The sequence below is a fragment of the Aptenodytes patagonicus genome, chromosome 8 (assembly GCF_965638725.1).
Source record: "Aptenodytes patagonicus chromosome 8, bAptPat1.pri.cur, whole genome shotgun sequence".
NCBI lineage: Eukaryota > Metazoa > Chordata > Aves > Sphenisciformes > Spheniscidae > Aptenodytes > Aptenodytes patagonicus.
Genome location: NC_134956.1, coordinates 19,951,373 through 19,965,704, shown reverse-complemented (window position 1 = coordinate 19,965,704; position 14,332 = coordinate 19,951,373). Strand labels below are relative to the sequence as shown.

The 14,332-nt window shown below is 42.6% G+C and overlaps 1 protein-coding gene across 9 annotated transcripts in view; it reads left to right on the top strand.

Annotated features, from left to right (window-relative positions):
• The window catches only part of FOXP1 (forkhead box P1), a 394,018-nt gene that overhangs the window by 319,643 nt on the left and 60,043 nt on the right, over nt 1-14,332 (top strand). For all 9 annotated transcript variants that reach the window (XM_076346645.1, XM_076346652.1, XM_076346648.1 and 6 more), the window contains 2 exons: nt 4,241-4,400; nt 10,655-10,859. In XM_076346645.1, the coding sequence (XP_076202760.1) occupies nt 4,241-4,400; nt 10,655-10,859 (365 nt within the window). The remainder of the gene's footprint in view (nt 1-4,240; nt 4,401-10,654; nt 10,860-14,332) is intronic.

Here is a 14,332-nt window from a genome sequence, read left to right as displayed (position 1 = left end):
TCTCAGCTTTGTTTTGCTGGCTGTTTTTCTAATTCAGTAGGGCTTACTCATCAGTGGCAGTTCAATGCGCGTTAATGACTCTGGGATGCAGGCATCACTCTGGACAAAGAAATGATTATTGTGCGGTCAAAAGAAGTTCAAAGACAAGAAGGGAATTTCAGTTTTTTCCTTAGAGATCCACATTCAAGAGCATATAAATTAAGCCAAATGTTAAAAACCACAGTCTGAAAGCTGACTTCAAAGTCACAACTCTCTAATTAATGAACTGCGAGCTTCAGTTTGGACAAGTCGTGGTTTGATGCGCCCATAAATCAACATGACAGGTCTGTTTCACAGTCTCAGACAGCGCTTGTCATTGAGTCACATCAGATGTAAACACAGCAGAAAAAAGAGGGAATATGAAGGAGGTGCAATTGATCAACAGAATTGGTAAAAACCCACTTTTGAAACGCATTATGCATGATCACAGGAAATGGCGATAGCCTCAAGAGGCTTTCTCCTTCTGCTGTTGCTTTTTTGAATCAGATTTCTAACAGCCTTCAAAAGGGAGAATAAGAATTATGGAGCTTCTCCCCTGTGGCTGGCAGGCAATAACCCCCTGTTGTTATTTTGTGCTTCTTTCTTTTCAAAGGCGTCAAAATTTAGTTTTTTAAAGATCTTTAACTCTATATTTGAAGACAAACAATAAAGGGCTGCCACTGTCATTCTTATCAGTTACCAGGGATTGTATTTTTTCTTTCTGTTGCCACTTCTTATTAACCTCTTATTTGGTCTATTAGACATAGTTTTGAATGCAAGCCTGCATGCTGGGAGAACATGAAAGTTCAGATGAGCTCAGAGGGCAGATAAAGAAATTTGAAGGGGAAAGTTACACAGCAGAATGAACGATAAAAGTTAACTCTTCTAAATTGCTGTTGTCAGACAGGAGAGCATCTCAGACACAAAGATGAGGGCTTGGAGCTTAAAGGAAAAAATACTTTGTGTTAAAAAAGACGAGAAGGGAAGTTAGACAATGTGATGGCATTTCAATATCTAACACACTGATTTACTGTGGTCACACTTCTGATACTACACTATCGAAAGCAACAATAAGAAAGGACTCCTTCCTGTTTCAAGAAGAGCATTTTAACACTATATCTGTTAAGAGAACAAGGGGCCTAAGTCTCTTCAGCTTTTTCTAGGGGTTGGGGGGGGTATTTATGCTGATGGTTTTAGTAGAGGCCTGTTTCAACAATGCGTTTCATCCCGCAGGTTTGTTCAGCCCCGTTTTTCCTGCCTTAAAGAGGTTATTCTTGCTGAATTAGCATGCAAACGGTGGTCTTTTATTCCCCCCCGTCCTAAAAACTGACGGTCGGGTCACATGGCGAGCAGTGCCGTGGTGGGGACGGGCGGCTGCCGTGCTAACGAGGGCCGAGTTCGTACCTTGACAGATGGAGCAAGTGTATTCATGTACTGCATCCCCCAAGTCATTTTGTTAGTGCCTTGTCCTATTGTACCGTCGTGAAAGAAGAAAAACACAACAGCTCTCCCAAGCTCCGCTGGTAAAAGGGGTCCGACCCCCACGCAGGATAGCAGGCGGACCCCAGTAAGGTTTCTGGTGGGTTTTACTCGAGGGCTGCGTGGCGTAGCAGAGGGCGGGCGTTGCACAGCGCCCATTAGCAGGAGCAGGAGGCGCCGGGGCCGAGATCTCAGCCCTGCGTCTGCGGGGCTGCCTCTGCCCCGGCAAAGTCGGGTCTCACCGAGGGAAGGGGGGCTTTGGAGCCGCAGAAGGATCCCGCTTGGTGCCGCGGCGTGGACGGAGCGGGTTGTTTTCCGAACAGGGCCGTTTGTCCTCCGGCAGTTGTGACAGTTTATGTTAGGCAGTAGGGAGTAACCTAAGAAAGGAAAACAGACCTTTGACAGAAGCTTTAGGGAGGGGATCAAAAATGCAAGTTTTATCAGGATATTTCGGCATTTTAACACTGACTACTGACCTGACAACAGGACTGCACTGAGACCTTTTTTGTATGCATTCAATTGTGAGAAGTAAACAAACTGCCTTGTATCCTGTGTTTGGTAACTGGGTGGGGAGCACAGTTTGGCAACGTGTCTTGCTTTTAAATTCTTTCTTGGACAATGGGCCTTGTATACTTTTATATCCTGGCTTTTCAAAGTAGAGAGCGTTCAAGAGCTTTTCTTAGGATAGCTGAGAAGACAACTGAACAGGCATCAGTCAATTTATATAAAGGTTTTTGGTTGGTTTGGTTTTTTTGGAAAAAAGCTAACTTTACACCCAGATGGCAAATAGATAAAACAGCTTACTGTAACTAGATTTTTATGTAATACCATTTAAAATACATATATAAATATATATTAAGTATATCGATATCTAGGAAGTGAATATTTATGGAGGCAAACATTACTTCAAGTCTTAATATAACTGTTGCTGGGGTTTGCATCACCTGGTGCTGTTGCAAATAGTTGAGCAAGTGGATCTGTCTGAGCAAACTGTTGCGAAGAAATGAAAACTCTCCAAGTTTCAGAATATCTAAACACCTATTTGTTTAACTGTGTTCTCGAAGTCCCAGATTTTCTTTGGAAAGAAGATAAATCAACTTTCCTGTCAGTACAGTCGTGGATATACAGTTGGTTGCAGTGTTAAGGTTGATGGGGCATGCTGGTACAAGAAGGCGGGGGCCAAACCCCTGGCTGGTGTCCGTCAGTCCCGCTCCTGCAGCTCTGGTGGGTTTTTTTCCCTTCTTGACACCAGCAGGGAATGGGGCCAGTGATCCTCCGGCTCGGTGTCGAGGAAGGGCGACAGAAAGGTTGGGATCTGGCTGGGGTTTGTTTGTGAAAGTACGCAGTTTTGTAAGAGTTAATTTTCTTTCCGTAATTGTTAGCCATAATGTGTATAAGACCTCCACCTTGGTATGATTCCTAGCAGATTAGGGATATTAGATAATTTCCTTCTATTTATTGTACTACTGCACTGTATTATCTTTCTATCACTCAGATAATTACTAAGGAAATCTACATTAATTTTTTTTGGCTAGCACAAGGAACTGCTAAACACTGGCATGATGTATTGATGTTTTACACAACAAAAGTTTTCCTCCTGTCATTGTACAATAAATAAAAAGATATTTATCAAAACGCAAAGCCTTTCATGGATTTTAAAGAACAAAGCAAATAAAATAGAAGATGAGCATGGAAGCAAAACCTAGAGGCTTCCTTAACTGAACAAAATTAAGGACTCTGAAGCCTGGAGTACTGTACATATTAAACACTCACATTCAAGTAAGATGTTGTTTGCTAAATTATGAATGTGTGTAATTAAAATCTAGTGGCTGTTTCTATGAAAGATTTACAATGTTATTTCATCGTTTGTCATGGCTAATTAACAATATTAGATGAAGTTTTTCTTCTTCAAAGGTCTGATTTTTTCTCATTTATTTATGTCAGAAGTGATAAACAGAGTAGTTAAAAGCTTCTCCGGGTACAGTAGTGAGAGAAGCAACATGTTCTTTTACACCTCGAAGGTTCAAGGTTCACATCCCTATGGAGTAAAGCAACTCCATCTTCTTTCTAGTGAGAATAATTAAAAATTTCAAAGTGCAGAAGTAGCAGCCTTAAATACAGCACAGAATAATTCCGAACATAACAAAGTATTGTGGGGCTTGATGGATGAATAAGAGAGAATAAGTATAAAATACCATAAATTAAGCCAGTCGTATTGCCTTAATAGATGAGACAACCCTTGCATGAGGAAACAGAGCACAGTGCGGGGTTGTTTTTCATTACATCTAAGTGTGATGTGATCGTGTGGTGTGATTCTCACATGTTCTTTGCCTCGAAGAATTACCCAGGACTTTTAACAGCTGCCAGCAGCGTTTGCTTTACCCACCGCTGAAATGCAGCCACTTCTGGGGTAAAACACGACCACGTGGACCAGGGTGACGCGGTAGCGTGGACCAGGAAACGCTGCGTACATATTTAATTGGGGTGGCAGGAGGGATTTAGGTAGGATGAAAGTAACCACTGGAGGTGGGAATCGACTGCAGCCCCGTGGTTAGCTCTAGCGCCTAAGCGTGCCTTGGGGTCTTTGATATGGGGTGGTGGGCTCGCTGGCTTGCCTTGATACCGGCTGACTGTGATCAGAAGTTGAAGTGTGTTGGGACGAGGAGCCCTGTAAATCCTCTGTTAATGCTTTGCTCTGTATTGACAAATGTGCATTTTTATTTTTTCTTTTTTTCTTTTCCAGCCCCAGCAACAGCAGGTGGCTACGCAGCAGTTGGCCTTTCAGCAACAACTCTTACAGATGCAGCAGTTGCAACAGCAGCACCTCCTGTCTTTGCAGCGTCAGGGGCTGCTAACGATCCAGCCTGGCCAGCCTACTCTGCCTTTGCAACCCCTTGCACAAGGTAGGTGAGGGGTTTGGGAGCTGCCGGCTGTCTGGCAAAGCGATAGCATGCACGCACACGCACACAAAATTGTCCCTCAGTAAGAGAGAGAGAGAGAGAGAGAGAGAGATCTCATAGGCTCATAAAATAATAAGCACAGAAAAATCCTGACAGGCAGGGTGGGCATTATAAAGATATTTTTTGAGAAGGGCAACGCTGAAATCGTGGACCGCTCTGGCTAGCAGGAGGCAGGCGGTTTGGAGTTCAGAGTCAATTTGCGCAGCTATAGCCAGTCTGGTGGACTCGAAGCTGCTGGTTGTACTAATCTGAGCTTGAAATCCTTCACAGGAGGCATCTTAATCGATTCTTGGTGCTGGGTTCATGGCTAAGGGTAGTGTGAGAGCAGCTTTTCCTTTTTTAATGCGTTATTTGGGCCCTTTCTGGTTGCAGCCCGGCGAGGAGCTGGGCGCAGAGGAGCTCTGATCCGCACGCTGCCGAACTGTAGAAATTTGATTGCCCTTTGCTGCAGCGGAGAGGGAGAGGTGGCAGTGTCTCCTCTCCAAGCCTGTTTACACGGCCTTCATTTCACTGCCTGTGTGCATCGTAGCTTCATTCCTCCCTCCACACTGAGGCAAATTGGGATTAACTCCGTTTAATTTTAATGGTGCTATTGACAATTAGATCCTCCTACATCTTTATTCAGTCCTGCACTCTGCAAGAAGTTACTGCTTTGCTGAAATCCCTATTTGTATTTTTTTTTTAAGATATTGATACATTGAAAGTATTAACTACTTAAATCACAATACTTTCGACAGAGATTATAACCTGGGGTTTTTATTCTCTCTTTTCCTCTTTGGCTTGAATTTATATATATATTTTTTTTTAAACTGGGTTTGTCTGCAAGCCTTGGGACTTTTTAACAGGCTTGTCTGAGCTCTGGCTGCTGTGATGAAGGCAGATTGTTCAAAGCTGGCATGGCTCAGGGAAGACCGGGTCTTTCAGCCACGATGCTGGTATTTCTGAATAATCATGCCTTTTCCTTCCCTTGCCCCATAATAAATTTAAACATCCACCTCAACAACTTGAGTCGGCTCAGGTTGAATGATTTGGGCTCTTCAAAGCGGCCTTAGGGCTGCTACTAGTTGCTAAACCAGATAATGAGTTTACATTCAGCTCTGTTCAGTTAAATGGGGGGGACGGGACAAAATTGCTTCTGTTCTTCACCCTCCTTTTTTGTGTGTAGCTGCAAAAGGAGAGCGAGGTGGCTGGTGAATATTAACTTACATGGATAAAGGGAGACAAACCCGGGAAGTGGAGTCTGCTTTGCTGTGTGGCTGGCGTGGTTTATTTAGGCTTATTTTTGCCAGACCCACAAAGGTATTTGAGCGCCTAACTCCTGTCTTGAGAGGCAAAGCTTCTGGGGACCTCGCACCTCCCTCTGCAAGACTCGGTTTAGCTTTCCGGCATCCCAAAGCCAAACACCTGGTCTAGACTAGTCCTGTGCGTGAGTCGGAGGCTGATGGGCGGGAAGGTGGTGCCTGCTTGGGAGCTGCAGGATCAGGCCTGGGGTGGTAGTTGGTCGGGCACCGTCGATGCGTGGTGCGGAGGGGAGAAGGCATGAAACGGGTCCAGGAAAAAGGGCATGTAGACAAAATGCCATTTATACTTGCAAAATGTTGTAACATGCATTAATTACACTTCAGATTTATTGTTGGAAGCATCCCAGGCTGTTCTCACACACCCACCGGACTCAAGCTTCAACCTTTCTAATTTTTCCCACAGCTCCTATACTATTAAGTTTGCTCGGTAAGGTTCATTGTATAGTACATCAGTTAAGCTGTCCAAAGGAGGGCAATTGGGCAGTGACAAGACACGCTCATGTGTAATGTGAAAGAAATGAATGTGGTGATGCATGAAGTGTAATCTGTGCGGTAACACATCGGAGACACCAGTAGGTAATTCAGCAGTCGTGGCATTGATTGATATGGTTAGCAGGGTAGTGTAACTATTAGTCCTTGCGGAGAAGCGTATTTAAAACGTAAGGGGTGCCGACTTGCACGCTGGAGACAACATAAACATAAGCAGAAAGGGCCGGTTCTCGCAGGGAAATGAGCTGCGAGCGTTGGGGGCGGCTGGAGCCGGGGGCTCGGCGGCGGGAGGAAAGAGTAAGTTGAGAATTCAGGCAGGTTGCAATACAGCACGATATTTTATTTTTTTTTTTATCAGAGAGACGGTGGCTTAAAACTGATGTCATTATGAGGTTTAAATCAACTTTCTGCTTGCTTGAACATGGTCACCTGGGTATGGAGGTACAAGGACACAAAGAGGTTGAGCAACTCTGTTTGTCTTTGAGCCGGTGATACCTGGGGTTGGGAAATTGAGTTCTGTGAGCAGTAATCTGTCAACTGTCCCCACAACATACATTTTTTAAACCTGTGCCTACATTTTCTTTCATAATGAAGGGGACTAGTTGTCCTGAAAAATGCAATGAAGAACCAGGGCTATAGCTTAAAATAATTGGTAATGCACACTTCTTATTTAAAAAAAAAAAAATTACATATATCATGCCCTTTTGTTTTCAGAACAGTTTGCTAGACAGACAAATACTAGAAAGTGTGTATAAAAAAAATCATCCCTCTAGTAAATGTAGCTATGAATTCGGTTAAAAGCATTTTGCTTTTATTCTTAAGTATCTGTAATAGTAATAAGTGTTTCTAAGGAGAGAATGCTACTTCATAAGTGATTTTTCTGTTATGTTTTTAGAACTAATACATTGTTTAAAGCCGTATTTTAGTTTTATTTTAGTTTTTAATGCTTGCCTATTGTCTTACACAAAATAGCACATCCTTTAATGTTATATTTGTGTAATCTTTTCTGCTTTGTATTTAGACACATCTATAATCTGGATTTTACATCTGTACATAGTAGCAGTTTAAAAATAAACCACATTTCAGCAGTGTTCTGAGCTGCGAGAGCTAGATCTTTAGTATCTGCAAAATGAAACTGCAAATCACACTTCAGATCACCAGTGAGTGAAAATAATAGGACTGAGACATCTGGGTGCCTGATTGCTCCCACAGATTTGGCAGTTTCAGGTCTCAATCCCGTTACTGGTACCTACGAAGTTGCAGCACCAGCAGTAGCGATCTCGGGTAATTGCAGCGCAGTTCTGGGAATCTGACTTAAAATTTAGCTCTCGCTGTTAAAATGAAACTGTTAAATGGTAAATTACATAATTTATTGCAAGTGTTCGTGGATCTATTTGACTTGCTTTTACCATTTGTTCTGTTATTTTATTTAACCATTTTGCCGGATGAGTAATGAGCATACCTGCCAGCTGCCCAGTTTGACAGGCTAGTTAGGAATTCTCTCCAGAATTATTCTGAAAGAACTAAATTTGGGGCAGGAGGAGGAAGGGGTTTTTTCAGTTTTATTTTGATGTCAGTGATGTGGTCATTTTTAAGCGACGGGTTGTATGCGGTCACGTATGACATCACACTTAACTCTGTAATTTAATGTCACCCAGCCTGAAATCCTCTTTATTATCTCCGGCATTTTTTTCACCCGCACAACTGGGTGTTTTTTATTTTTCTTTCAATATGCGGTATAGTTGTCGTTAGCGCTAATACGAGTTACACTTGTATAGGAAGTTAGACCAAACCCCTTGACTTTTAGAGGGTCTACAGCGAGGTATAAATATTATGTGTATGTATATTTTAACGGCTGTAACACTTGCAAGCTTTCCCTTGGGATAAAGCATTAGCAGATCCAGAAGTGACCGGGAGGAGAGGGGAAGGGGAGAGGAGAAAGGGGGACGGGGAGAGGAGAGTGGGTGCTAGCCTGTCGCTTAATTAAAAACCCGCAGAAATCCAGATAAGGGGGTGGTGGCAAAAAAAAAAAGGAAGAAAAAAAAAAAAGGGCCAGTTATTCTTTCCCTATTTGCTTATTCTGGAAAATAAAAATAGGTGTCGACTCATATGGTCTCATATCAATATGTTATCATCAACAGACAAGTCTATTCACTATTGTTTCAATTGAGTAAACAGTGGTGTAAGGGTCAGCCGTGCTCACAGGTAATTGTTAGTGCGCAGACAGTCCTGTCAGGCGTGTTAGATAAAAATACATCCCACACTGTCACTTCGCAAGGTGTTTGAAAATAATAGCCCCGATACAGCAAAACAGGACATAGGCTTGTGTACTGACCTTTTTCTTTGTTTAATTTGCTCAGAGGTTTAATTTCAGGGGACAAGTAATAATTGAATACGTCTAATAACTAAATGCTCATTTGGGACAAAATCCATCAAAATATAATTGGCATTTGGGTCTGATGAAAGGAAAATGACGTGGCTTTAGAGAAACGGATGTGCCTTAAGAATATCTGATCACTTAATGTATAAATTGAAGCCTCTTTCATAATATATATTAATTGCAGATACTTAAGGATTTTAGCATTTTTTCGTAGTGAACCGTTACCGGAGACCAACTGTTTTTGTTAATGCTACTCTCGGAAAGGCGGGGAAGGTTATTGGTCTGTCGTGCAATAATTTACTCCTCTTTGATATGCAAACGATCCACGGTGAATATAAAAAAATCCTATCAGACTCATTTCACAGTTCTTAACCACTTAGATTCTCTGGAGTCTATCGCCTCATTAGACCAGTGCTCTCCAAAGCTAGCATAATTAAAATCTTTAACAGTTTAGCAAAGTAAAGATGTTTGGCTGATCACGTTGAGATGATTATCTATCCATTGTATTCTAAATGACAAAAATAAATTAAATTTAGACCTTGGCATTTTTTATTATGTGTTTCAAATGAATATAATGCATACTGCCTTTTTTTTTTTTTTTTTATTGCAATACCTTAGGTTTGGTGAGATACATGCCTGTGTGAGCTGCTGCTATACGCTCAGAAAATGGCAGGTTTCCTTAGGATAGCTCCAGTGCTACAATACGCTGAAACAATGAACAGTCATCCAAACGATGATCTGGAAGCAGGGTGATGAGAAACCTCTTCAAAAACACACAGACACTGGCTTTTACTATTTTTTTCCCCTGAATATTTAAGTGATGCATCTTTACTGCTAATTTTTTCCCATGGCCTTCTCTGAAAGAGCACTGAAATAGTCTTCAGTGAGAGAAACTTGACTTGTTTGATCATGTCACAAATATAAGCTTTATCCAAAAGCATGATCTCAGCGTGAGCCCGTGTCACGCTGATGCCCTTCCAGCCTTCAGTTTGGCCCACTGGAGTTTGCAAAGTTCTCGCTTGCCTTGTTCATTGAATGCAATGTCCTAAGCCTCGTGTCCATTTTGGCACAATTAAAAAAACATTTAAAGTTTTTTTTATTATTATTTCTTGAAGCTTATTTTATGTTTTCATTTTACTTTTGAATGGCTCATTAGCATGAGCCATACTAAGAAATGACAGTAATAATAGTGTTACTTGTATAGAAAGTTATACAGTTTTTCAGTAGACACATCCATCAATTAAGTGAGCAGTTCGAGAAACCAAAATTAATGAGAAAGATAGGTGTGTTAATGAAATAATCATAGTATAATCAATTTGACTGTTAAAATTTGAAAAGCATTTCAGGAAGACAATATGAATTCATAATTTATGTCTAAAAGTGATTAATAAAAACTGTATTTAATAACAAAGCTATTTGTCATCATTTAAAACTTAAGCACAAAATTAGTCATATTGTGGTTCATGTTGTCATAATAATAAAGCTGAGTATGGGTTTTTTTTTCCCTAAGACCTTCCTTTCTTTTTAAAACAGGTTAGCAAGTATTCACTTTCCTTAAAAAAAAAAAAAAAAAAAAAAAAGTATATTTTAAAAAAAATAATAAAAATTTCTCCAGCTGTCTGCAGAGTAGCCCTTGGCCACCTTTGCTGTCAGCCTTGCTGTGAGCTCGGGGCAATTTCTGCCTGAGCAGGGACTCTGGAAGTGGGCCCTCTGTAATTTTAATTACAAAAAATAATAACAGTTAACACGGAGTTTGGGGTGGGTGTCGTGTTGTGTGGACCCCCCTGCCCCTCAGCTGGATTTTGCCTTACATAGGTATTGCAGGTGTCACACCGGAAAATTTAGCAGAGACGTGCAGTGTTCAGTATTAGCCTTTAGTTATTAAAAAAAAAAAAAAAATTCATGCGCAAAAACACACACACACAACTAACACTAGGCTTTGTTTACTGACTCTTTGATTTAATTACTGTTTGAAGACGGCCGAATTAGCTGTTAATTGATTTAATTATCCAATTTGTTTGTTTCAGGCATGATTCCAACAGAACTGCAGCAGCTCTGGAAGGAAGTGACAAGCTCGCACACAGCGGAGGAGGCAGCCAGCAACAACCACAGCAGCCTGGACCTGTCCACCACCTGCGTCTCCTCCTCCGCGCCGTCTAAGACCTCCTTAATCATCAACCCGCACGCCTCAACTAACGGACAGCTATCGGTCCACACTCCTAAACGGGAGAGGTAGGTGCCGGTGGGGTTTCCACCCGTGAGCATCTCCACACAGCGTGCCGAAACGATGGCGAAATTGGTGGGAGCGGTGGCCAACCGCCTTGGCCTCGGTTTTGTCCTCCACGTCTTGCTCTCTCTGATTTTGGCGTGGTTGAATAGAGTCTCCACTGGGCAGAATATGCTCCTTTTGTTCAGATCTTTATGGCTTGTTAATTGGATCAATGTGGGCACAATTAGCTAATTAGAAGTGCATTGGATAAGCGTATTGGGCGAAGTGTGAAGAGCGTAAGCTGGTTTTTTTGAGTTTTGCATCCTGGGTGGTGTTACTCTCGATGTGCTTTGGGTTTGCAGGCTGGAGGTGAGGAAAAAAAATCTGTTGGTCAGTACAGGCTGTTTTACCACCCGTTTTTCTGCTAAATTTCAGTGCCCCATCTCATCTTTTTTTACTTTTACGTTTGCCTTTTTTTACTCTCTATTTACCTGCTTTCACAAGACAGGATAGGCTTGAGTTCACCAGGTTTCTCTAAAACAAAGTGGATTTTTTTAAAGTGCTGATAAAATTAGCTAACTGGTGGTGTTTGGCTTTTAAAAGTGTGAGTTAATTTATACTTGCTAGGCTTGCGTTGTTAAAAGAAATGGCTTAAATCAGGGGTTGTCTGTTGACGTGCTTCTCGGCGCGGGCTCTGCTTTATTCTGAAGGATGCTTTATTGCAGGTTTGTTTCTTTACACCCCCAGATTTCACTGAGGCGTGTCTAACAACATAACTTTCGCTTACGGTGAGATAGACAGTCCCAGGAGCTCGGGCCGTGGGTGCCAGTGCCTGCTGCAGCCTCGGCGTCGCTGCCGGCTGCGGAGGAGGAGGAGGAGAAGGGTCCCCGGAGTGCGCGAGCAGCGTGGGCGCAGCGGGGAGGGCAGTGCTTCTTTGCATTCAGGAGAGTCCCTTTGCCCATCTAGAAATGTTATAGCAGACGCTAGTGAAAGCTGGATTTTATGGAAACTGATGGCTTTGTCTTTCCATCCTCCTTTCATTCATTAGAAAGAGGATAATGGAATTTTTAAGCCATAGAGTTTATATTTCTGGTGGTCTGAAAGTAGATTGATAGGGAAGCTGTATAAATACCTCTTATATCTTTCTAATATTAAGAAAATAGTGCTGTGGGGAATAGATAGATTTTTAAAGGAGAGCACACCCACTGTTGAAAGAACTGCTGTGTGTGTAAGGCATCATTTTATATCCGTTGCAAGGACATGTGGGGGAACATCAGCGTATACATTTATAATGCATGTAAGTGTCAAGGACATGATTTTCATGAAGACTTACATGGGATACTAAAAACAATTTGATGTTTATTAAACAATTAAATTCCCTTTTTGCTGCATATAGAGCTGAACAAGATGGGTTTATGACTTTCCAATAAATTTTTTATCTGTGTTTTTCTTACCGAGTATATAAAACAAAAACCCATGCAGTGAAATGGATCTTCTTTCACTGAACAGAGGCATGTGCTGTCTGCTAGTGGCAATCTAACCGAGGAAACAGTACGCCATTGCTGTTAAGTTTGAAATGCAGTGGAAATACGGGAATCTGTTCCAAAGTAAGAATTTTCTCTGTGTATACTGTCAAGCAGAACTGGAAATCCATGTGTCTGAGTCCTGTAATTGTGGCCTGGAGGCAATTGGGATCTACAAACAAGGCGATACATATGTTTTTATTAGTAAAGTTCCAAATAAATTAATTCGGAAGGCATAAACATGCCATGGTATTGTTTGAGACTGTAGAGGTTAGAAAACTTAAGATCCTTAGTGGTTGAATTGATAGCTGTATTGTTAAAGCTTGCCATAATACTTTCCTTACTATTGAGTTCTTTACAATATCAAAATACAAAAATAGGTATATTTAGGAATACAAATAAGAGAGCTACAGACTTGGCTTTATCTTGCCTCTATTTGGTACGTGGAAGGTTTATGCCATCCATTTGCTGCAGTGATTGAATTACATCTTTATCCATAAGTAGAGCAGGAGACTACACACAGAAGAATGCCTACTGATGCACTTAAGGGTTTTGTTGCAGTCTCATCAGGCACCGTGGTGCCTGCCTGGATTTCATATGACACAGAAACTCCTCTTGTTGAGATGTGTTGCGCTGGCTTCCTTTCTGAAAGGATATTTATCTACAGGCGGGGAGTTCGGGGTGGTGAGTGAGCAGTGAGAAAAGAGTAGCTGTGCTCCGCAGTCAGATGTATATTTGAAAGCCCACAGAAGGTGAAATTTTAGCATACTTTTACAAAAGAGAGAGCACAGGCATGAGCAGCGTTTTGGTCATTTTTTGATTGCAAAGGATAAGACTAGAAATAATCACGGGTCTGGTGGGAGCATGACTTGGCTAGACTTGGAGACAAACGTATGCGTGTTCTTGTACCCAGCTGGTTCAGCACCACAACTGAGCTTGCGAATACAACTGGACTTGTGGTGGTGGTCCCGAGCCCAAGCTTGGGTCAGATGGGGCTGTTGGAGGGGCTCACAAGGGAGCTGTCGGCCCTCTGCCTCCCATCACACAAGTCCGTGGCTTGGGCTGGCCAGGGCAGGTTTTTTGGGTTGTGGCTTCCCCCTTCTTGTTCCTGCACCTTCGGTGCAACTGGCTGTTAGCTTTGGTCTGATACAACAAAAAGCTATTTATTTAGATTTAAACAACAGTATAAAGCACATAGTAAAAGCTGTAAGTGTCCTAACGGTTAACCACAGCCACATCATAACGGCTGCCCAGCAGCAATAAATAATCATATACAGGTAACATTAACTTTTAGGGTGTGCTGTAAAGCTGTTTCACACCCCCCACCCCCCCTTCCTCTTGGGCTTTTGAGAAGGAGTGGGCTACAGGAGGCAGGTTGGTTATGTGGGAGTTACTATTGTCACTGTCATTTCTAGCACACGTCACTGGGGCAGGTCAGGCTGTGTTTTACGGGGTTCCTGATCCCACAGGTCAGGTTGCGAGGCTGCTCGAGACCCGTGAGACAGGAGGCACGTGGCTGACCGCAGCAGCAGCAGAGGCACCTGTGTAAAAGTTATCAGGCGAGCAGCAGCTCTGCTATACGTCTTGGGTAAAAACACATTTTGGTTATAAACAAGGGGTTTAAAATAGCAGGAGAAACGATCATTGGCTGCTCGGCATGCCCACGCGTCGCTGTGCCACGGGCCCAGCCTCACGGCTGCGTACAGCAAAGCTTTCGTCCTGCGCAGGCTGCGGGGACGCAGGTCTGGTGTCACCGGTGACGCCAGCCACTGCGGGGCTGCCGTGCTCAGAGCCGAGTGACAAAAAAAGTTCTCCTTTATGGCAAAAAAGCAAACGGCAGGCGGGTGGCCAGAGTCACCCCGGAATGTTTGAAAAGCAAATATACATTCGAAAGCGGGAGGCATCCTCCGCACCTGGGCACAGGCCAGGGAAGCATCGTGGGGCTGCTCTTGGTTTCTGTGTGCTCTGTGTGT